The 25,295-nt window shown below is 38.4% G+C and overlaps 1 protein-coding gene across 1 annotated transcript in view; it reads left to right on the top strand.

Annotated features, from left to right (window-relative positions):
• The first annotated feature begins 5,921 nt into the window (after window positions 1–5,921).
• Window positions 5,922–25,295, top strand: part of PTPRN2 (protein tyrosine phosphatase receptor type N2) — a 564,688-nt gene continuing 545,314 nt past the window's right edge. The window contains exons 1-2 of the mRNA XM_015651707.1: window positions 5,922–6,009; window positions 6,667–6,717. Of these exons, the coding sequence (XP_015507193.1) occupies window positions 5,922–6,009; window positions 6,667–6,717 (139 nt within the window). The remainder of the gene's footprint in view (window positions 6,010–6,666; window positions 6,718–25,295) is intronic.

Here is a 25,295-nt window from a genome sequence, read left to right as displayed (position 1 = left end):
TAAGAGGCAATATGTGCAATGTTTTAAAATTATCTTCTATTTATTCTCCAATAATGGATTCATCCCCTATTTTTTAAGTATAAATACAGAGCATGTTAGTGTTCAGTATAACTAAATATTAGTGGAGCTACTTGTTTGGCAGATTATATCTGTGCTCCCCATTTTCCTTTCAGTGAATGATGGTCTTGCTAAAGAAACAGAGTTAGACAATGTAGGAGTGAGAGAATTGTAATTTTTCAGAGGAGATAATGCAAGTTCTTTTAATGTTTACTGTGAAAAAATGACAAAACGGCACATCAAATAGCCTATGAGCCACTTTCTGAGCCCTGGGCAAATGCAAATGCTGTTCTAAAGCTTTCTTCGTGATGGACTTTCAGTGTCTCTTCTCTTCATGACCTGTTATTACTGCTCACATCTTCAATTATTCTTAGTAGTGACCTTTCCTCAGTGCTCCCCAGAAGAAAAGCCCTACATCATTGCAATCATGGCATTAGTAATCAGATAAGCTAATAGTATTCTCACCACAAAGCAATTCTTTTCTTTAGTGGTGAACATGCTCAGACTACTTACATGCAAAAGAAAATATCTATTTTTTTCCTAAATGCAGAAAGGAAAAAGTACAGATTTACATAGTGAAAAATAATAATATACACCACAGCATTCCTGTGCTATGCTATTTCATGCTCCAATCCATACGTGTTGAATGGCGAGTGATATAAAGAAGGTAACTGAAGTGCTGCTATGTAATGTCACTGAGGCTTCAGAGGCAAATCTTGGCTGTAAGGTCAGTACTGAAATTTCCCAAAAATGAATGAAAACTCTATTCTGCGATGAATTATTCTGGCTAGAGTCATATTTCAATATACAAATCAGTGTGTATGAAAAATGATTGAAAGAAAGGGTAAATCTGAGATAAGGAACTGTTAGCACCATATGGTAACACTTATGGGAAACCTTTCCTTACATTGGAAACTTTTCATGTAAAAGATTGCACAGTTCTGCAGTTAACCACTGCAGGGATTTCTTTTGTCACCTTTATGACTGTTAATTTGGATTAGAATAAAGCCTGGATTCTTCACCAGGGATGAGTGCTCCTTTGTATGAAACTTTGTACATGCACATAATTAAAAAATAAAGGAAAAAACTCTTCTCTCAAGAGTTTGCTGTATTTCAAAAACAGTAGGCACATATCACATTCAAAAAACATAAAAGGTGGAGTAAAGAAAGAAGATCAAAGCTCAGTACATTTTATGCTGTCATATGTTCTTCTCACTTTTCCTCTTGGGAGAACGACCCCCTTTCATATTATGTGCCACTTTAATATTATTCTTGACCACACTGATTTACTGTTCTTTCATCACTTCACTGTTATCCAAGCAGTTGTTGATAAACCACCACAGGTTCTGAAGGCTTGATAAAATACCTTTTTCAGTGTAGAACATTCTGGATATTCTGAGAACCTGGGGAAGACAAACCAGAATGTAACTGAAGATATTCTTGCTCTGAAGAAAGAGCTCTGCATTGAGGCAGCTCGAGAGAGCCAACTCCACCCTGCTTTTACCTCCTGTCTCTCTCTGTGCCGGTCACACCCCAGCAGGGAGGAAACGAGGAATGGCTGAATGTGTGGAAGGGAAGGGAAGTGGACATGGGTGGAGTGGAGTGAGAGACAGTGCCAGCAATCCATAGCGATGGGTGAGAGCCGCTCACCTGCAGGAGAGAGCAGAGGACGCGCTGTGGGAAGGGCAGTGCCCGGGAATGAACGGCGGGTGCGGGGCTGGAACCAGCATTGTTCCTGGTAGGGGAACAATGCTTTCCTGGAGAGTAGGAGTTAAAAAAACCTTCAGAGGAAGAGAATGGAGCAGTTTGGAAAAGAAAAAAAGAGGAAGGGAGAAAGGGGATGAGAATGAAAGGGAATATGTGTTTTTATCAAAGTGAATGCCAAAATGAAATTAAAGTCAGGAAGGCAGTTGATCAATTGATTTTTCACAGCCAATTGATAAGTTTTGAGTAATATGTATATACTTACATTGCATATGCACATACCTATGTAACCCCAGGGTTTGGGAAAATGAGATGAACTTTGCTTAAAGCCTGTGATCAGCTTAAAGTACATTTTCCCCAGACATTCTTGCAATTTTAGGTAATTCTAAACTTGTTAAGCACACACGTATGGCAGGCAGATGAGATTGTGTTGAATAGATCACAGCTTTAGCAGACTGAGCAAATTTATCTCTCACCTCTATTAGTGAGCAGAATATTTCTCTCTCAAACAGATGACTTCTCCCATCACTTTTCTGCAAGAAACCATGTTTGATTTTTCCTATCAGTGTGTTCAGATTATCATTCATTATTGTTGGGCATCATCTTGGTTTTTTCAGTTAAAGCTATCCCAGTTGTGTGAGTTGTGTGCTTCTAAAATGTAGTTACTGGACCATATTTATTAATCCTACCATAGGAGAATAAACATGTGTCTCACTATTAAGAGTCCTCCACAGCTGGGGTTAAAGACCCAAGGAGGAATTGACCTGGCCAGGTGCTCCCTTGTTTCTTACCCTCACCAGCAGTCATGAGCTCACCCTTCAAGGTCTCCTGAGCTTATCCTGCAGCCAAATGTGAAATAAACAGGTAAATGTGGGGGGCACTTTCATTCTGGACTATTAAAATGTTAAAGATTGTTGGCATGTTTTGTTGAGGGGAACATATACTGGCTAAAATGTTGTGATGGGGAGGGGTTGTTAAGGTCTGCAGATGTGAGGAGATATCAAGTTCTTCCATGAATGTTGTAGTAAGAGAGTGAAAAGAAAAGGTAGGGAACGCTCAACAATACAAAAGATGTAAAAGTTTGTATTTTCCCAGTTTCTGAAGAAATGTAGCTGTTCTTGCCGGTTGTTTGGTTTTTTGTTTTGATGATAATAAAACAATTTTTGATAAACAGGGTCTATGACCCTACTTTTTAATTTATACTTAGAAAAATGCTTACAGGATTTATGGCATTTTTGGAGAGATGTTTAGTTTAGGATCATCATGAGTTGGTTAACAGGGGCAAAAGACAGAGAAATAATGTAACATACATTATATACAATATATTGCACTGTTTTGTCACTACTGACATGCGGAGACCATGCAAGTATTAGTAAAGAGCTCAATTTGAGTGCAAGTTAGGTAAGAAAACTTTAAATTCTGCATTTAGCGAGGCAAGGTATGCTGGATAATTATATGGAGACTTTGTTATTTCAGGGCTGCTGTGTGAAGTGAGATTGGGGCTTTAGGTTTGGTGTTTGAAAGTATTGTATCAACAGTTTATGTGTACTGGGAGATTACTTGTGGTAGGGAGATTTTTTTTGACTGAAAATGCAATGTAATTTTGTTCCCATAAGGCATGAACTGAATATATAAATTAAATATATTTTGGAGATGATACCACTTCACTCTTCAGAGTTGACTTATTACCACCATTACTAATGGTAGGTAGATGATATTTAGAATGAAATATGATGCTTCTTAATGTTCCAGAAAATAGCAGGAGATAAATTAGTAAGTAAATTAGCATATTGACTGGTTGGGTAAAATACGCATAACAATCAACTCTAGCAATAAATAACTTGAAACAAAATATTTTTCAAGGCATTTTGGAGGTTCTTGTCTATTTCAGAGTAATCTCACATGGATATAGTTTACTATGCATTGACTTTATTAATTTGCTCTCCAAGACATGGGTTTACAAGTCTAATTGCATCAGATTCCTTGCTGCATCGAATAAACAACAGTTATTAGAAGAGAAACTAATCTTGATAATGCCAGTTTTCTTTTGGGCTTTTCATGGAAAATATATTAGTTAATAAAGCAAAATCAGAGTTCTGTATAGAGTTAGCTTGACTGTTGATTTCTTTGTACCTAAGCAGGCTCATTTTGTTCATTTGGTATCTGTATTTTTCTGCTTCTGAGAATATCAGTATATTATAGGATGGCCTGCCTCTGGCAGGTGGCTATAGACAGCAGGTGGTTGTAATTCCAGCTCCCAGGTGCTTCAAAATCACTAGAGTCTAGGTGAACCAGTCACTGTTTTAATGTGCCACTCCACTAGAAATATTCCTGGCTGAAACTTCTCATCTGACATCTTTTGGATCCACAGCACTGCAGGACAGGAGGTAACTACGAAACTGTCTGTCTTCCCTCCATCAAAGGACAAATTCAGCAGCATTTTGCCTGAAACAGGTATTTCAGGTTTCTGGTTTAATTCTTTTGTAATATCTCAGCAAAAAAAGGAACTCTGATTTTTCCTAGCCATAAGGCCTGTTTTTAGAAGGGATAACTTCAGATTTCTGGAAACAGGAACACTGAAGCATACCTTTCCATATCTTGTTTATATTGGTGCTTGAAGTCTTTATTATTTTTTTCTGCAAGAATGCCTTCTAAATTGATCATTGTTATTCTTTTAATTAGACTCTTGTGCTGTGAGCTCTGTGTGGATGTGTTTTGGTCACTGCCTGTCATCATTCTTGTCTGATGTTTAAGAGTCAATGTACAGTTTAGGCATCCTCTTGCTTGGCTGGGTCAGTAGCAGGGCTGCAGTCAGGTATCTTCAGTGAGTTTCCAGAGACTGTTTCAGGTCAGATGGTTCTTGCAGAAGACTTGTCTGGAGCAAAATCATCCACATATCAAGAATATGTTACAAACCACAGTTTGTGCACTGTGTAGGCACATGTCATTCTGCCATACTCTGTGTGAAAAGCTTTCCTGGTCTGAAACTTCCCTTTCAAAGGGTACTAAATACATATCCACAGATTACTGGGGCATGGGGAAAAGGATGGGAGAGCTGGAATAGTACTGTAATGGTCTGCCCGGGGAGGTGCTGGAGTCACCATCCCTGGATGTGTTTAAAAAAAGACTGGATGTGGCACTCGGTGCCGTGGTCTAGGTGAGGTGTGAGGGCTGGGTTGGACTCAGTGGTCTTGGTGGTCTCTTCCTACCCAGTCATTGAATTCTTTTGAATTCTCTTTTATTTGTGTGCATATTGTAAATCTGCTTAAGGCATGTGGATATTGTAAATCTGCATAAGGTTATGTGTATGTGATCTTTGCAGGCAGTTGTGGGATGGATGTGAAGGACTCTGTTGGTTCTCCAACATGTCTTGAATTCACATTGTTGGGCCTGCTCAGACCTAGCATGTGCTACTAAATCCAGCATATTAGTTCAGGCTTAATGATGTGCTAGTGCAGTTATCTGCTGAAAAGCTTTTCAGAAATTCCTAAGTCACTTTATCTCACCAAAATCTTTCTTTTAGCAGGATTAGGAGCCAGGTAATTCATGGTCAGATGATCTTGAGCCTTTCATTTCTTTCTATAAGGACATCTTGCATAATCCACTGGATTCCCTGGTGAATGGAGGTGCTTTACTCTGTGCTTTCATGGAGACAGGCATGGCTGGGGAGGGAGGATTTGCTCATTTGTTTGGATCTGGTGTAGCTCCTGGTTTCTTGATGCAAAGTGTAAAAAAGTTCAATATTGTTTAATATCTCTAACTCCGTGTGTCCATTTGTAAGGAAGATATTTCCCCAGAAAATTAAAAGGCTTAATTGTGAAAATGTGTTCTTAAGGGCAATGTTTGTGTCCAACATACAACTTTATTCCTCAGATTTTGTCCAGTCCTAGCTCTTTAACTTTGTCAGAAAATAAACTACTGGCTGGGTTAACAAAGTGAGTGAGCCCTTTACAGTAGCAGGATATTTCACAGTGCTTTTGAACCTGATCCTTGTTACTGTGCCCCAGTGTGGAGTGATCAGAGCTAAGGCACATCTTGCCCACTTCCCTGCTGCCCTTACAAATATCATCAGGGACTCATTTTGATTGAGGATAAAGGCAATAGTCACTGTTGTCTCAATACCTGGTTGGGTGACACCAAGGGAGCAGAACAGTTTGGTGATGAGGGAATGGAATACTTTATCCATGAAGATGTGTACAAGTGAAAAAGCTGGGATTGCCAGCCTGGATGAGGTTTCTAGGGTGAAGAGTGAGTGGATCTTGTTCAGCAGGGGCTCAACAAGCAGCAACTTTGGGAACAGAATTCCTATTTTAAATGGAAAAAATCCAAGAATATTTTTCATGGACCAATACTGATTTGACAGCTGTCTTTGAGGTATCAGGGTGTTGGTAGGGATGCTTGATTTGGAAGCCTTTCTTAAAGGAGTTAGCTCTCCTGAAGTCTTAGGCATGGTCTGTGGTTGCAGTTACTAAATCCAAGCTTAATCTGATCAATTTATAGGCTGATTTATAGGCTTGTTTCATCACAGTGGCAATACTGTCAGGATGCTCTTTGTTTCTTGGTGTATATCCTTATAGTATATTGAAGCATTCCTGTGCTGTGGTATAATAATAATGTACTCAAAATTAAGAGAACATGAAGTCCCTCAAATTACTGAATGGGAGAGCAACTGAACCTTCAGTAGAGGAATGAGGGGAGGAAAAACATCAAAGGTTATTCTATAGCCACTTAGTAGGATGTGCTGTCTAATCAGAGCTGTTCTGGACTTTCTCTACTGCCCAGTTTGATCACCCAAGGCCAACCAAATGTCAGACTCTTACAGAGTATTTAATTGGTCTTCAATATGCACTAATTATCCTCAGTTTGAAACCTGTATTAATTTTTACCTTTCTTTTGTGTTTTCAGGCTGCCTGTTTGAGGATGACCTTTGCAAATCTTTTGAAGTCTGTGTAAATGGTAAGTCTTCCATGTTTTGTTTGCTGATTGGTCTGTCCTCTGCTCTGTAATTCCTATATGTTTGATTCAATAAACCAAATACATACGTGAGTAAGAAGGAGGGGAAAAGTACCAGGGTATGAGTGTTCTGGTCAGCAGTTAGAAAAAATAGAATAGATTTAAAAATAAATAAATATTCTCTTAACCCTGAGAAAAGCCATTTGCTTTTATGTGAAATAGATTTTAATTTAATTAAGCACACTGAAATATGCTAACTTTTAATTTGTCCTAATATGGGTGAAAATAACTGTTTTGTTACCTTCAGTTTGTTCCTCTTTTTAGAGGATGATGTTGAGTAATTGTCGGTCTCCTCTTCTTCAAAGATTGTTGTTTTTAATAATAATAAAGAAGATCTCAAAGGAACACTGCAGTTGTTGATTATACTGCTTCCTTTTTTTTTGTGATTTTACCTGAATTATGCAGAAACAGCTTTCTTCTGCTGTCCAGCCTAATTTATTTTCAGCAAGTCAGAAAAGCCAACACAATATATGAATGAAGCTAATGGAATAGTAGGAAAGATGTTTTCTAATAATAGTTGAAGATTGTAAATGTGCTATATGAAATAATTTAATTCCCAATGAAGGACAGAGGATGTTTTGAGAGAGATCCTTGAAACAATAGCTGTTAGAAAATATGTGTGTGCATGATGAAAGGAGGGAGGGAGTAGTTTTAATAGTGTTTTTTGACATGGAAATATACAGCAATATGTAGATCTATAATAAGGGGGGGGTAATTTTTTAAATTAAGTATTTTATATGAAATTTTTTGTTTCTGACTTCATAATGTAAAGGAGAAGTTTTGTTTTCCATCAAACACAGAAATAATATGTGTCTATTAATAAATGAGGATATTAATAAAGTTTATCTAATGAACATTTAAGATGAAATGAGATTAAATTTCCAGTACTGTTTAACATCAGACAAATACAAATTTGTAAGAATTCTGTATTGACAATTCCCATGATTGACACCAGGAAGGGCAGTGACAGATTTCTACAGGGTGAATTTTGCTGACTATCATTATTTTCCAGTGCTTAGGCTGGAGTCTTCCTCAGTGCAAGCAGGTTTAATCAGGTTGAACCATAGGCAACTGTCGTATGTGGCCTAATGGGGAATTTAGGCAACAGATGGTAGTAATTTCTGCACTTTAAGGGATTTTTCTATTGAAGACTTTGCTGTTCCTATAACTTCCTAACTTCTTGCTCTACCTGTTTTCTTAAATTAAGATGCAGTTTGTAAAATCTCCATGTAACACTCATTAGCATGCAAAATTAAATTATGGAAGCTGTATCTTTGAATTTGAGTAGACCTTTTCTGTAGATGTACTTATATTTTGGCATAACTAACTTAAAGAATCATCAATAATGAGTAAGACAGTTGATCAATAATATTTCCTAATGTCTGATCTTGCTTTACAAAAGTACTTGCAGGGATTCTGATAATGTTTTTAAGGGAAATGCAAAATTTTTCATTCATTTTTGTCCCACTGGGCAAATGTTGTCTAGAGTGCATTTTAAATGCTGTCCTTGATGCAAGTGAAGAGAAAGCATTCTTGAGAAAATAAACAGGATCATTGGAAGATCATACACTGAAGTACTAAGAAACTATCAGAATTTACTTTTTTTATATGTAGCAGAAGGGAAGGGAGCCTCTTGCTTTTGAGCAATCCTTCACATTTTTCCTGCCCAAACTGCTGCTGATTCACTTGTATCTCTGAATTTTTTCAGAAATTCTGATATATTAAAATGTGAGCACTTTCCTGGGTTGAGAGCTCAGGAACTGAAGTTAGTGGAGGTCACTGTGCTCAGAAGCAGAAATTACTTTGTGTATTTCAAGGCTGTGAAAAGGTTTGCCTCCTTTCTTGGCACACAAGTGGGCATTTCTGAAGTACAATGTGAAAGTGGGTAAGAAACAGCAGCTGTTTTTTGATAGCATCTTTGATGTATTTGTGATCAGCATATCTGCTTCTGACTCCTGCAGGAAGGCTGATAATTTTGATCTTTTTCTCTGCCTCCAGCAGAGGCAACTAAACTGACCACAATTTCAGAAATAAAGCTAGGTTTGCCTACTGAAAACATAAGTCACAATATTTGCTGCCTCATGTCTGTCATCAGCTGTAGATTTCAAGTGCATTTCATGCATCAGACTTGTAAAAGCATAACCAAAACACCAATAACTGAGCTATTTCATAGCTTAAAAAAACCCCAACCCTACTCTTCTTCCCTTCTAATTTCTCCTGAAGAGAGATTTTGACTGAAGTATTTAGATAAATTTTCCTTTCCATGAAGAAAAAAAATGGTGTTAAAAGAATGGATTTTGTATTGTTAAAAGCAATGTAATAGAGTTGTAAGATCTGAGATAAGCACTGCTTGCATCTGTTTAGGTCACATGCCATTTTTGCAGGGCTAAGAATCTGCTGCAATAATGATTGTTGACTTTTCTGCCACTTTCCCTCATCATATAAAGGTCTCTTTTGGCTTGAGTGATGGGTTCTTGCTTATGTTTGTTTGATAGCTCCAGCAGCATTCATGCAATATTAATTTATTTCCACAAACCTTTTATCAGCTGTCTGAGCTGCACTGACTCATCAAGTGGTTTAAAAAGAACGTATTGTTTTATGTTAATTTTAATGGCATAAGCCAGGCAAAAAGACTGAGTTAATTTTCCTGGACTCTTCCTCTGCAAAGCCAGAACTTTGAGAGGTAAAGTGACTTAGATGTCATTTATTTATCTTCTGGTACATCATGGCTTCTTTCTTAGGCTTGGAGGAACTGGCATTTTCACCCATCTAAAATGCTTGAAGCTTGAAAGCCTGCAGCTAAAAAGACTTGATGGGAAAGGTGAATGTGCCTGTGAGCTGCAGACTCTGATAGAAGGTAGCCTGGCATACTGTAAGCTTGGAAATGCTTGCCCCCCTTGCCAATAAATGCTGAGAAGCTGTTACAGATATAATAGGAAGGAAAAAAACATCTTAATTAAAGAAGATACATAGAAGAAAAATAATAATATGATGAATAGTATTTGCAGTGATGGTGTGTGTAGTGACACAGCTGGGTGGGTAAAGAGGGGCTTTCACATCCTCACATACATTTTGCTGTCTGGGTTAAAAGTTAAAGCAGAAGAGTTTGCCCACGTGTGTAATTTCACCTTAACAGTTCTGCCTAGAATGTGTTTGTATGAAAAGGAAAGAAAAAAGCATCAAGAAGGAATTCTTAGAAGATCTCTGAGACAGAAATCCTTTGCTTACCCTTGAACAGTCCTTGTATTTATATACTAAATTTAGTACAGCCGGATAAGTAGGAATATGTCATGTTTTATTTTGCATTTTAGGTGATAGATAAAGCAGTTCATGTAAAACATCAGCTTGTATATCTTCCTTGTTGGAAGGTTTAAACAATCTGGCTCCTGAAAACAGCAAAACAAAGGCAAGTTCTTATTCTTTCTCATGAAATCATGCTATTGAATTCTAGCAGTGCCGCTGGGAAAGACACCATTGGGTACAGATAAAAGTGTTTGTTTCAAAATAACCATCCCTTGCTGGCCTCTTTCCTCTCTTCATTAAACTGTTTGAACTGCTCATTTAGAAGGGTGGCATTCTTTCCTTTAGCTTTACTCTGTAGGTATTTTGCTTCAGAAAGCAGCTTTGTGCTGTGTTTTATGCGGGTGTGGATACCATGATATCTTTGCTCCTATCAACAGATCCTTTACAAATCAGGGCAATTTTATTTATGAAAGAGGCTGTGGCTGCAAGCCTTCTTCCTGCATGAAATCATAATGGGGTTCATGCACACAAGATCAGATAGTAGAAAACAACTCTGTGAGGCCAACCAAGAAAAGTTAATTAAATGCAGTTGTGGGCGCAGAGTGCATCATTAAGTCAAGCCTGGCTGACAAACACCAACCTTCTCCTCGGAAGACACGGTCGGATGTCTGCAGCAGTGTTTGAAGAAGCTGTGCTTCTGAAAGGCTGGGCAAACAGCACTGCACAGCTGAATCAATACTGCTTTATGTATGCAAGCTGCACTTGTTAGGAGGGACTTAGGTTAGCACGGTGTGTCAGAGGCATCCAGGCATTGCAGTACAAAGTCATGAACCTTTCCAAGGCCGGGTCTCTGCAGCTAGTTCAGAATATTAACGCGTTTCCTTCCTCAGCTACAGAGCTCCTCGAACATTTGGAATATAAGTGATTGTGTGTGCTGGTGATGAGCCATAAACGGTAAACATGTGCTACAGATGATAAGGGAGAGAAGTCAGGATCCCTGAAATGGTTTCTTGAACTTAATGTGTTATGCTTTGAGGTTTTCCAGACCATTGCCTGGTAGGGTGGGATTGCAGAGGGAGATGCACCTCGGCATTGTTTAGCTAACAGATGTCTGCAGCAACATCTGCGTTTGCAAGGCACTGCTCTCCAAAAGCTATTGAATTTTTGTCAAATGACACTATAAATCTGGGCCTAAGCTTTCTGAGCTCTTTCAGTGAGCATCAGTGCTTGTTATAACTAAATTCAGACTTCTGAGGAGAAATGCCAAGTACCTCTGTATGCGCTTGCTGTACTGTTTGTAGAGCATTTCTATACTTTTCAAGGATGTGGGGATGCTTCTCAAATAACTGAAGTTCAAATACCACTTGATGTAATTTCTTACCTGAATTCTGAAGCAAATGAGAGTGGGTAGATGTTTGCATTAAAAACCTGACCAATTATTTAAATATTAGGATTTACTTCCAGTGTTTCTCCCTTACCAGTTCAAAGAAATAATGACACATTCTTGTCTGACACTTAATTTTTTAAAATATGCTTTGAATAAGTAATGCCAGAAGTCACAATCTTATGTGGTACTCAAAAAGGAGCAAAGTTAAAATCTGTCATTGTATAGTGGTATTCTGAAGATCCACATCTTTAGAAGTATTTACACGCTTCATTGAACTGAAATCAAGGGTGAGTTAGCACCTAAACATTCCTGAGAGTCTGGGGATATGAGGATGGTGTCTCAGCTATTAGGAATATTTTATAATTTTTAAGGAAATGCACACACCTATTGAAACATGTCTGTGAAAAAACCCACCAGGATTGAAATTGGCTCAATTTTTTTCTTCCCCACACTTGTTCTTCATTAGGTTATGTGACAGTTGTGTAATGGGAGCAACTACATGAAATAGAGTTGGTCTGAGAGGAAGACTCTAATTTGCCATTAGCCTGTGTTCTGTGTGTTAGCTCTCACTCCCCCTGAGCTATTTGAGCTATTGGAGGTAAAAAATTAACATTTTAAGTCTTGAGGTTAAAATGTCAGTGCAGTGATGACTTAATCTCCTTTATTTTGAAAGAGTGTGGTGGGATTTTTTTCCTCATTGAAAATAGCCCCATCTATCCTCCAAACTGTGTCTTTTTGTCTTGTGTTTGTCTCAGTGTGGTGTTAAAACAGATACCTGCGTGATGGTGGGATGATAGAAATGCTCAGCACAACTGGTATTAGAACTGGGGCAGTGATCAAAGGTGAAATTTCCTCTTAGGAAAAGATGTTTGGCATGATAGTGCAAGTGTGGTTAGCTGCTGCCCCAGCTGTCAATAAAAACTTTTTTTGTGGGGAATTTCAAGGTGCAGCTCCTGCAGGGCTGAAAAGCATCACTCAGACTTCTCTGGCAGTGTGCTGTTCAGCACCTGGCATGAGAGGCAGCCGTAAATCTCCAACCAGCCATAGGTAATCCTTTATATTCCCGTGTCCTGTGCTAGTAAATAAGTTTTGCAGCTGCTGAGTGCTGCACAGTGCTATTTCATGTGGACAGACCTGCTTTGCTCAGAGCTCAGGCAAGAACTCTGCTGTGCTGTCACAAGGAAGCTTTAGTTCTTAGTGTTGTAACTTGTGGTAATGTATTTTCTTGGCTTTCACAGAACCAGGGCAAGCACTGGAAGAAAATGCTTTAACCAGTTTGGTTTTGAGTGATTCTGGGGGCACTTTTGTGTTTGATTCAAGAATTTTGATTACAAGAGTCCACCTCTCTACCAGCAGGTTGGGGGGATGTGGTGGAAGGTGTGATATCACTGGAGAATAACTATAGTTATCCAGTATCTCTCTATTCAAAATTGTGCATTTGTGGTAATATAGTGGTTGAATCTCTAAAATATAATGTAATGATCTGATATTAAGTAGGATTAAAATTCTGAAATTTTTGGAGTTGCCTTTTCTTTTTTTTCAAGTTTGTGTTTCTCCCTGAAATATTTGAGGTGATGTGAAGTCTTCAGCATTATGAGATGTGCTAATTAAAAATATCCAAGCAAATCTTACTTTTCTGCTATTTTTTCGACATGTACTAGGCATTATATATACAATTTAAGGTAACTTTGAGCCTGCATGTTATACTAGCAAGCTAAATGTTCCATGAAAATATGTTTGTGTATTAGAGATACTGTTTTTATTGTGTATCTTTATCGTGCATCAGTGTGTGATGGACCTTTTTGTTAACTCCTTTTGGGTAAGCTACATAGCAGCACATTCATTGGACATGTTCAGAGACGTTCCCTATTTCACTATTGTATACACTAAAACAAAAAATTAACATTTGAGAGGCCATGGAAAAGTACAGCCTCTTTGATAGAGGCATTAGGGAGTCTCAGTAAGGTTTGAGCCTGATGAATGATGAAACACGAGAGCCTGAAAAGGACAGTGTGGTCTGGAGAGAAGAAGGGAACACCAAGGGATAATGTTCTGGCAATGAGGTGGAAAGCAAATGAATCCTGCTTTGGAGTGACACTGCAGCAGTGTGCCTCTGCTCTAAATCCATCATATTTGTCCTCTTCTTGTGTCAAGGGACATTCACGAGCGTGGTTCACTTCATGATGATTAAGGTGTTTGGGTTACATCTTTTGAAAAAATAGAATAATAGGCAGTTTTTGCTTTAACTGTTCACCTTTACTAAGAAAAAAACCAAACCAAAACACCACTAACAAAGAAAAAGCATAATTTTTTTTTATGAACAAAAGGTTGTAATAAAAATTGTAAAAAGAGAAGAGAGAGTTGGCAGCGATGGCTACACAACCATATTGCGATTATTGGGCAGCCCCAGATTTGAGTGAGATAGGAACTTTTCTCCTGGTGTTAAAGGATACCTTCTACTTAGCATTTCAATTGGTTCAAAATGTGTAATTCCAAAAATGGATCACTTAACTGCTTGCTTATTTTGGGTTTCACTATTCCCTGTCAGAAGGGAAACTGGTGTTTGCCTTTGTCCCCCTAAATATCGGTGACTATTGTCTCAGTGTAGCAGTGGTTAGTTGGGTCAATCAGATTAATTACTGTGGTACTTTGGTAATTAACTGAGGCATTGATGGGAATGTCTAAAAGAAGACAAACTAGAAAACTTTGAACCCATCCCCTGCTTGGGAAAATTATGTTTCTTAAAATATTCATGTTGCTTGTGTCTTTCTTTTTGAAAACTCCAGTAATCCTGTCTAACAGTACATCAGCTTAAGACATGAGGTCATGAATCAAATATATTTTCAAAATGTACCAATTTTGCAAGGACATTAATGAATGACTTGACTATTCACTCTGCATTTTCTTGAGTGTGTAGGAGGCAAAGCTGTAGATTTCTTAAGTATATTCTGAATAACATTCTTTTGCATGAATTTTCACAGTTACAAGTTTTTCTGTGCAGAAGATGCCATATATTTTTTTTCCTGCTTTTCTTTTTTTCTTCAAATATCCTTTTAAAATCCTTTCCCGTTTGCTACACAGACTGTGCATCACCTGACTGCTGTTGCATTACAATAATCATTTAGTGAACATCATTTTGTTTTTGACTTCATAGCATTTGACAAGCACTAACAGTCTTTTGACTCTCAATCTGCCTTTAGACAGTAAATATAATAGGAAAAAAATATTTATGGTTTTCAAGGGGAGGATGTTGGGGTCCTGACTAAGTAGCTTCTCAGAGACAAGACAATAGGAGAAATAGAAGAAAATCTTATGACATGGTTCACCTGAAAGTGTATCTGTTCCAGCAGAGCAAAAGTGATAAGTCTGCATGGAATAGGGATTTGTTTTGTCTCAAGACAGCTTGTGTGTGAAAAATAAATGCAGTAATTATTGACATCCATTTTGTCAAGTGAGAAGCCAAGGAGGAAGGTATTACTTCATAATTTTCTAAAGGCGATGCAAGTTTATATGCACATGAAAAACATAATATATAATATACAAAAATAGCTTTTAATTATCCTGATTGTTTTGACTAGATGCATTAAAGAAGTTCAACATTTGCTTTTTCAAAAATAAATATTTTTATATAAAGAATGTAGATTATTTTTTCCCCAGGTTGTATACCTACTACTCAGAGTCCTTGATTTAATTGATTCTTCCAAAGTGAACAAGTAAATACATCCTCTCTTTGTTCTAGTGCTTAGAACAAATACTTTGTAATAGAGAACTATGAGAGGCTTTTATTGTTATATGTCCTCATTTAATAAACAAGAACAACCTGAAAGTGAACTAATTATGGTGCTGTTGATTAACAGGTAAAGACCTGTTAATGAAGTCATCCTGCATTATATAACATTCCAAGCCTTTAATTTAAGCAGTTTTCCTTCATTCCCTCCAACCCTGTGGCAACAGCAACAAAAGTTGCTCTAGAGGTAGACAGAACAATAAACACATTTTATGATCCCAAACTATTTATTGTAATTTGAATTTACTGAAATAGCTTTGGCTGCTGCTTTGCATAAGTTTAGAATATTTGGTAGCTTTTGCTGCTGTGTCAGGGTGTTCCCCCAGTGCCCTGTGTGATTTAAGGCTGGTAACAGCTCTGGATGTTGAGGCCAAAAAAGGGAATACAGCACTTAATGTTTGGACTTGTAACTCTTCCAGGTGCAATGGAAAATGCTTTTGATGTAGTGCAGTAAACATTTGTGTTAGTAATGAATTTGCAATATTATCATAAAGTTTAAAATGTGTAATTTATTCTATTTAATGTTAACTCTCCTGTGATTATATTTAGACTTTCAGCTCCATTATCTTACTGGGTTTTCCAGAGATAAGGTTGTATCATCTTAGTTTTTTTCCTGGAAGTAGCAGGACAGGTATGACTGTGAACAGCGGCACACTGTGTGATTTTTCAAAGGCAAAAATATCTATTTTTGGTACTCTATATCTGTTATTGAGCTGAAATTGATATTTTCTCTATCATAAATTCTACAGTAGATGGGAAAGAGGTGTATTACCCAACCAGAAACTATAATGTACTGATGGGGGAAAATAAATTGAGGGGAGTTGAAAACTACTGAAATAGATTTCCTTCAGATTTTTGTCCTGTATTCCTCTCTCTTTACTCCACATTATGGTGGAGAAGCACATGCTGCTGCATCTCTATTTCTTTGAGGTTAAGATAGGAAAGGTGTTGGGGGACAATTTTATGAATGGATTTTTGGATGGCAAGACTGCTAATAGTTTCATAGTTTATTGAGCACTTAAAGAAAGCAATCTGCAATACCCAGTCACAGTGAAAGCAGTTTAAATGGCTTCTGTTTTTCCAAAATTAAATCAATTTGTTTTCTTTGGAGGAGGAGTGGTTTTCAAGATGGTAGTGTTTTGTTTTTAAATTTTAATTAATTTTCCAGCTTTAAGTAGTAAACTTGACTGCTCCTTGTTTACTGTGATTTAAAATAACCCCCAACCTTTCTAAGTTATAATAGTCTCCTGTTAATCTTCTGATTTAATCTCTCTTTCTAGGATGTTGTTTCACTTCAGAAGTTAGAGATATGTAGATTTACTAGATTTCTACAATAATTAAGACTTCCTACTTGGCTGACAGCTTGCCTTCATATTAGTGGAATTTTGGTGATGGGTTATGCTGAGTAATTTAATGGAACAAACTGTTCTCTCACTGACAGTACCTGTTAGAAAAGATTCCTCTCAATTTTTACCTGTAATTTTGATTGATGTGTTTGGTGAATGAGTGCTTTTGAAATATTTGACTTTTAAACTACTTCACTTATTTGTTCCTTAGTTAAGAATTTCTGAGGAATAATAGTTGGACAAAAATGGATCAATATACAGTTAAGAAATACCAGTCCTATTCCACGACTCAAATTCTTTTTTTTATTGATTTCAGGTTTGTTATGGTAAATCTAACTTTAGATGTCAAACTTCGACAGTGTTTTTGTTACAAATGTTTGAAGTCTTCTGATACTAAGATTTCTCCATTGTCTTTCTGCTCCTCCAGTTAGAGCTCTCCCACCCAAACACTTGAGGCAGAAATTATTATAACTGAAGAAATGGAGAGCTCTAAATGAAGTTTGGGCAAAAAAGTGGGGTTTTTTTCAGCAGTGTTTTGCTCAGTGGCAAAGGGTTGATGGATGTACTTAATGTTGCAGTACAAATTATAAATCCATGTTCACTAAAAAAGGTAATCAGGCAGATAGTGTCCGTTTCATGTCTCTGGATCCACTGCATTCCCAATTAGAAGTCAGACCTTCTCTCTGGGCTTTATTTCAAATATCTGAAGAGATTTATACTAGCCTCAAAATTTTGGTTGTTCCCTTCCCAGGAATAAGGTCATTTGATTAAAATTTTCTTGTTCTGTGAAACATTACCCTTCACATATGATGCCAAAAAAGATTTACTTGTCTCAATGTATTTTGTTGGTATGGTAATTGAAAATAAGTTACAACTGGCATAGAGGTTAATGGCATATTTTAGAAGGCAAGAAAGCTGGCACTTCAAAAATGCTATTTTATCTCAAAAATCTGTGGAAAGAATCAAACTAACAGAGATAATTCTTTTTCTGTCCCCAGGCATCTCTTTGCCCACACATTAACTGATTCTTGATTTCTGAAGAGGCCATCCTGTGTTGGCTTGGGCTGGGCTAGAGTTCAGTTTCATCAGTAGCTGGTGTGGGGCTAGTTTGGATTTGTTCTGGAATCAGTGTTGGTAATTCAGGGATGTTATCAGTGCTGGTGAGCAGGGCTTGCAAGGTATCAAGGACTCTCCTGCTCCTCCTATGATCCCACGTGGAGGAGTCTGGGGGGAAAAAGAGCCTGGGAGACCTCTGGAGCCTGGGACCCAGCTGGTGGGGCTGGCCCCAGCTGGCCACAGGCATGTCCCACACCCCAAAGGGTCAGAACCTGGGAGCTGCTGCTCAGGGGCTAGCTGGACATCAGTTGGTTGGTGGTGAGAATGTTTCCATTTGTATCATTTATCTTTCTTGTGTTTAATTCTCTTGATTTTGTTATTTTTCTTTTCCTTACAATTTATTATTATTATTTCAATTATTTAGATGTTCTTATCTAAACCCAGGAGTTTTCTTGCTTTTACCCTACTGGTTCTCTTCCCCCATCTTTCGGGGGGGGCAGTGAAAGGCAGCTGTTTGGTGCTTAAATTCTGGCTGCATTTAAACACGACATGGTTTCACAGGGCTGCAATGGCTTGGGAAGTTAATGTTGTGGTTCCTTCCTGCTTTGTTTAGACAAGATTCCCACAAATGATGCAGATCAGCTGGCTCAAATAATAACTTATGATTTCTCCCTTATGGGGAGAATAACTTCATTGGTTCATCATAGACCAAAGGAAATGACAGTTCAAACTTCTAGGGTTAAAGGGTTTTCATCATACATTTCATTCATGTACAGTAGTACAGGAATAAATATCTCCCTTTTCTAAACTTGAAAATCTCCACAGTAGATGTAAAAGGGAAATGGGCATTTGTTAATTAAGCTGCAGTAATTGCAAATTTCAGTGCCAGTGCAAGCTGCTTTCTTAGGAGCCATGACAATGACATTAAGCATTTGCTAAACAAAACCCGCTCCTGTATGTCATGCAGTTCACATTCTGTTTGCTATTTAAAAGTCGTTGGCACAGGTAGAAGATGTTTTATTAAAAACAGTGAATAAACAGAATTTTCTTCATCTTAAATTGTCTATTTTCAGAAGTTTAGTTTTTAGATGAGAAGCAAGTGGAGGCATAAATAGTTTTATTCTCGCATTTTCTTGCCTAATTTTTTTCTAATCTGAACCTGCCTCTTCAAGCAAAGAAATACTTTCTCATCACACCAAAATAAAATCTGATCCCTTTCCACAAAGAAATCTTGTAAGGAGCCATTTATAGAGATCTCCTGCAAGACAATGGGGACCATGGTTTTTTGTCTCTGCCTCACAGAGGTGGAAGTGTCAGTTCTTGCTCCTAGAACAGTGATCTAGAATAATCTCTGCTCTGCCCCCATGGCAGCTGGTCATCTTGCAGGGGATGGGGAGGCAGTATGCAGCCAGGGAAAGGGCAGGAAAGTCCTTAATCAAACTGAGGATCCCCAAATTTATGCAACAGTGTATCAATACACACACTACAGAGAAAGCTTTTGGATTTAAAAAGTGTATGTAATACCAAATTCCCTAAGGTTGAAAGTTGTACTTAAGTAATCAGGTATGAAATACCTCTTGTTTTCGAAGTTCTGCAGAACTTAGTCTCATCTCAATTTGTGTCCCCTAGACTGTTCTTTATGTTGTTTGAACTATACAGGAATTGCTCTGCAGTCTGTGAGCCCCAAGCTGCCTCTTGTGCTGGAAAAAATTGCATGTTACAGCTATATAATCAATGACATAGTCCAAAATCACCCCATTAAAGGAAAAAAAAAAGTGCAAACAATGTGAGAAACTCATATATCTGTGTAGATAGATGATTATGATGATATGTGAGGTTTTCTTGGTGGAAAATAAAAATTAATGCAGGTAATTTATTTTAAAAAGCATTATCCTTTGCTAGACAAGGAGATTTTGTAAGCAGTCTAACATATTTGCAGAGGAGCAGAGCCATATGTCACTGCAGAAGGTTTGTCCTTTGGCTTCAGTAAAATGAGAATGTGAAAGATTTTATTACTTTGGGTGTTAATACAGGTCATAATCAAGATGAAACCGAATTATCTACAGTATCAGTGTGTGAGATAGTGCAGTTCAAGTGGCAGTAATTTTATGGGGGAACAGACTGATTTATTTCTACTTGTTTACTGCCTGTGCCCGTGAGCCGTGCTGTCTGGCAGGGCTGGGGCCGTGCTGTGCACAGGTCTGAGCTTTGTGTGCCCAGAGCTGACTCTTCCCCCCACCTCACACTGATGCACTTGAAGTAACTCTGAAAATATTGATTAGTGGCTGTTTTCATGGAAGGTGAAAAAGAATCCGAGTGAGACTTAAACAACTCATAATTTCATCTTTTGCTGTTGACAATATCTGAATCAACTTTAGATTCAACTGAGGAATGCAGCTCATTCTCTCAAGGCTGAGAAGGGGATGAGATGTTCTGACTTCAGTTGTCCCTGTAGCAGATTTGGCACTGGGGACAGGGGCAGCAGAAGCTGTGGTTTGCTCTTTCACCTGGGTCACAGTGAGCTCTGTCCCCCAGAGCTCAGCTCAGCGTTGTTCTGCATCTGACCATGCTGTCCTTGCCTTATCAGAGCAGTGTGACCTCGCACCTTTTCTCCTTGCCAGAGCCTGGGATCCTTCTGTCAGCAGCACTTGCTACTTGAGGGAAGAGAAGACAATTTATTTTGCAAACCATGTGTGGGGATGCTGAAAAGATCCTGAATAGAGGAAAGGAGGTTATTTAGGATTGTGGAGGGTGCCTGGAGGCATGCACAGGACGGAAGGAGAGATGAGAGAATCCCAAAGGTCATAAAAGGCTGGGGAAACCTTGGTTTCCTCCAAGCCTCCTTCCCATGTACATTGTCATCCTTCCTTCCCAGGGTGTCACCAGCAGTGAAATTTAGTTTTGCCTCCATAGCTGAGGAACTTTGAAGCACTGAAAGGATCCTCAGTGTTGGGTGAGGAAAAAGCATGGAAAGGTGACACAGAGCACCTATGGAGAAAACCTGATGGTGGAGTGGGGGTGAAACCAGTGTAAGTAACTTTTATTTTTTCTTCATCAAGACTGGCATAAAGAAGCTGTTTCTGTTGGGTTCTCAGAGAGATATACCTGCTGACTTCTGCAGCAGCCAGGTGGGTCAAAAGCACAGAAACTGTTTAGCCTACCATATCTCTACTACTGGACACTGTTTCCATTGACACTCCCTTCTACATTGCTTCCATCCCCAAATCTGTGGAGTTAATTGCTAACCCAAACTAATATTAATTTCAGATATTTGTTCTTTAGGAGCCCTCCACACATCTTGCTATATTAGGTCTTGACTTCTGAATCAAGTGTCAAGGTATATGAGTAGCTTAGGCATTCCTAAAATCGTACATGGACCTGAAAGATAAATAATGTTTGTACAACTATGCCTCACCAGCAGTTTTCAAGGAAAAAAACTGTAAAAAATTGGAACATAATAACCCAACTCCGATTTTATGTTTGAATCAATCCATAATTTATTATCATTTTAAAATATACCAAGTATTTTATTTTATCTTTTTACAAGGATGTTTACTTTTATAATAGGGAACTTGCATTTTATGGAGGAAAAGTACAAGGCACTGGGGAAAAATAATTTATGGAGTTGGTTCCTAATTTTATTCCATGAGCCACTGATTGTTCATTTGGTTTAAGAGTGCTTGTGTAAGGAAAGAGTCAAAAGTCTTGGGAGAAGTGAGTGAGCTTATGAGCCAGAAGACTGGAAAATAATCCAAAACAGATGCATAAGGAGATGAAAGTTTCTTTTCCTGAACCTTTTTGTATCCTTTTGAAGTCTTATTCTGAGATAATAAGAAGTATGAAAAAATACCAAATTAAATTTTTTTCTAAAGCGAGAGCCTACACAAGAACATGCCAGAGAAGGATGTAACATCCAGCATTTGTATGGATATCCCTCTTGTCCTGCAGGTGTTGTGGGAGTTCAGTTTGGTTTTTTAGCTTGTTTATTTTCCTAGTCAGTCAGCAAAGGAAAAATTATACAATGAGCTGAGGTGGTTGTTTGTATTTAAATGACTTTCACCAGGTTTTGGGGGTCTGTTTGTCACCAGTGCTGGGTAAAGGCAGTGGCAGGCACAGCAGGTTCATTTTCTGTCTGCCTCTGTCAATCGTCACTCTTGTTCAGACAGGTTTAGTCTGCTCTCCTTGCCTTGCCCTAACCAGCATGGTTCAACTGGATGAACTGGGCAATCTCTCAATGCCATTAGCCCCATGCCCTTGTTAGGTTGCTAGGTTAGGCTGAAGGGTGCAAGTAGGGTACAGCTGGTAGCAGGAGGGGCTCAAGCCCCACAATATCAGGACAGAAATTACTGCAAAGAGAAGCATAAATGGAGCAACATAACCTGTGAGTCTGCAGAAAAAACCCCATTAGTTAAGCAGCAATGTATTCTGTCAGGGGTTGGTGCCAATGTGGAGTGGTGGATGGGTGCCACAGTGGCAGCTCCATTGATATTGTGGGAAATTCTGGATGAATGGATCCACAGCCAGATGCCAAGTTCTACTCCAGAACTACCTAATGGCCTTCTTGGCATGTCCATCATTATTTCAGTGGCAGACAATGTAGAACTTGTAAGAAAGAAAGTTGCAAAGGTGAATTTACTACCCTAACAAATTTTAGTCTCCTAAGAATGTCTTGATTTCTAAATAAATATAGTCTCCTGATTTAAGGTGAGCTTGAATAACAATAATATGGCTTCAAAAGTATCTTTTAGTACTGAATTTCTAATACTTGATGTGTGTTCTCTTTTTGTTCCTGTGACATAATTGTATTAGTAGATGTAGCGGCATTATGTGTGACAACAAGGAAGTCCAAAGAAATTTTAATGCTTAAGATTAGCCTGAGAGAGCTAGAAATGCTGGCTAATCTGTCATATATTCAACCATGTACCTTTCCCATTAAAATTAGTTGGTAGAGAATGGAAGTGAAATTGGTGTGCAATAGGAAGGGAGTAATGACATAATGGAATGTGGAAATCTGATGGATTCAGGTGTGGTTTTCATAATAGGCAGTAGAGGTAGCAAAGAATTTCATAGCTGCAGAATATTCAGAGAATTTCATAGTCCTGGCAGATAACAAAGAAAAGAAATAACAAAATCACCAGTACTTAGGCAATTAAGAATGGCCAAGTTTTACAGTATTTGTGTGGACACTTGCAACTCTGAAAATCTTTGCTGTTTAGAATGAGTCAGCATCAGCTGTAAGGCTGAATAAGCAGCAGTGACTGATACTTTATTGTTTGTTCAAAAGTATTTGGGATCTTTTTGTAAGGTGTAAGGCCACTGGTACATCAGAAAAAAATTATGTTTTCTAATGTCTTAGAAATAACTTGTTGAAATGTGATTTTTATTTTTGTGTGTGTCATGCTACCGCTATTACAATAATGTTTATATGTACTTGTAAATAAAATAAAAATGGACAAATGTGATGTGCAAGAAGTCAAAGAAAGTTGGTATTGAGATGTTTTCTGACTACACAAAAGAGAAGTTACTGTTATGTTTGTGTTATCCATGCGTGGATTACTACATTACTACAGGTTTTGAAAATTCATATTTAAAAGTTGTTGTTACCTGGGCAAGATATTGTGGTCTTGGGCATGGCCTCAGCAGATATGATTCTTTCAAATCCATCTTATTTGTGTTGTTGTGGCCAGGATACCCCTTCTAACCTTTGTCTGAGACTCCTGGCTGCTCTCTCCAACCTCCAGATGGTGCTTCCTCATCCTCCCTGCCATCTTTATGAGCAAAAGCAGGCAGCCTGACTGTTCTTTCGAGTCTCTGCCTTTTATTTTCCCCCTTCTCTGGTCAGAAACATTGCTAATGTGACAGCAGCACTTGTTTTTCCTGTTCCCTGACTGTTGTGGCTGGATTGTCCATCTCAGTGTCTGTGACTGATGCTGGCAGGCAGGATGTGGGGTCACCTTTTTACCTTGTACCCTGCAAGGGTCATGTCCTGTGTGGGCTGTGCAGTCCAGAGGGCATTAGGATGAAGAGGGCTGCCTGTGGGGCTTGACACACCTTATTAAAACCTGTCTGGCTATTGGTGTGTGCCTCTTTCTTTCATCCTATGAATACCCCAAGCTTTCAGACTTTGGATTTCATTGGAAAAAGGTGAATAAGATTTATTATTAAGCTGGGTTGTGTCTTCTGCTTGACCAGAGGCAGGTTAATGTGTCCATACGTAGCTTGCATGTGATATTTGTGCCAGCTAAAGATCTGGTGTTGTGGAGTGTGCTCACCTCAGAAACCCCTGAGCACAGAGCTAAGGTGATGCTGGGATTTAAACCCAGCTTTTAAGAGTGTGTCCTGCCTTTCACACAGTTCCATACCCCATGATGATCCAGATGATCAGAAAATCCATGAGTAAAATCCCATTTTTGTTCTGGGGAATATCCTTTTCCTCTCCTGACCCAGCAAAGACCCAGATTTGCAGCCCATCTCTGGCAATGGGAGTATGATTGCCAGGTGGGCCAGGATTTGTGTTGGGGGTCATGAAGGCATGGAACTGGCTAGTGAAGCTCCTCTGGATTGTGCCTGTTGCTGTGCTGCTGCTGGGAGGCATCTCCCAGCTGCAGGTGATCCCTGCCAAGCTGGTGATGTGGCTTTGGGAAATCCTCCTGTGGCTGGAAATGGGCCCACAGCACCAGGCTGTTGTGGTTCAGAACAGAGCAGAGGGGGTTCAGAACCATGTTCAGAACAGAGCAGAGGGGGTATTTTTCATGTATATTCTTTTTCCAGCACCAAACTGAAAACCATCAAAAAGACTTTTGCTGAAGGTACTTTGGGAACATAATTTGGACCATAACTTTACCTTGTCGATAGCCAGTCAATATTTTTGTACCTTTTGGGGGAGAGTTCAGGCTCTTCTTTCCCTCTCCAGTGCATAGAGAGGTTTATTCTGCTGTAATAATAATGTAGAATAAAGGACCCGTTTTCAGAGCATCCAGGGAGATGCAATGTTCACATCCAAGAGTATGGCTTCAACAAACTAATTGATTTCTAAAGGAGAAAATACATCAGTGTTCAGTATCCAGAAAATGTACATCTGAAATGATTTATTTGCTAATAATCGTGTATATAGTATAATGGTTGTCTTGTATGAGATGAGAGTATTGTCTGGGGAGCAGTAGCAGCAGCAGAGCTGCCCTGTTTGCTTTGCAGTTCTCTGACCTGCTTATTAGAGAACATTCTTATTAAACAGATGAATTTATATGAGAGGTGTTTAGGGGGTCTGTTGTTGCTAAGGGTCTGTCAGCACTTTTCAAGGTGTTATGGATATGCACAAACTATTTTAAGTAGCTGCTCATCCTTGGTCAGTAATAGTCAGAATAAAGCCTTATATGATCAAAATTGTATGTTTTATTTGCTGGTTTTTTTATGAGAAATAGTTGCAAATAAAACTGCTGAAATTCTTCAATAATTTTACAGGTTTTAATATTTTTCTGGGTGGTAGTAGAGGGGAAATGAAATATTTCAGCAAAACATTGATAAAAAATGATGAATGATTACAAAAAAAAGTGAGGTTTTGCATTATAATTATTTAGTGGGACATGATTTCATAGTTTTTCATTATAAGAGGACTACTTTTACTGAAAAGGAATTTGTGTAGCAGTACTGTTGTCTTGAAAAAAACTCCAATAATTTATTTTAAGAGAAAATTCTTCACATG

Source organism: Parus major, chromosome 2 (genome assembly GCF_001522545.3).
Source record: "Parus major isolate Abel chromosome 2, Parus_major1.1, whole genome shotgun sequence".
NCBI classification, from domain to species: domain Eukaryota; kingdom Metazoa; phylum Chordata; class Aves; order Passeriformes; family Paridae; genus Parus; species Parus major.
This window is presented reverse-complemented; position numbering and strand designations above follow the sequence as displayed.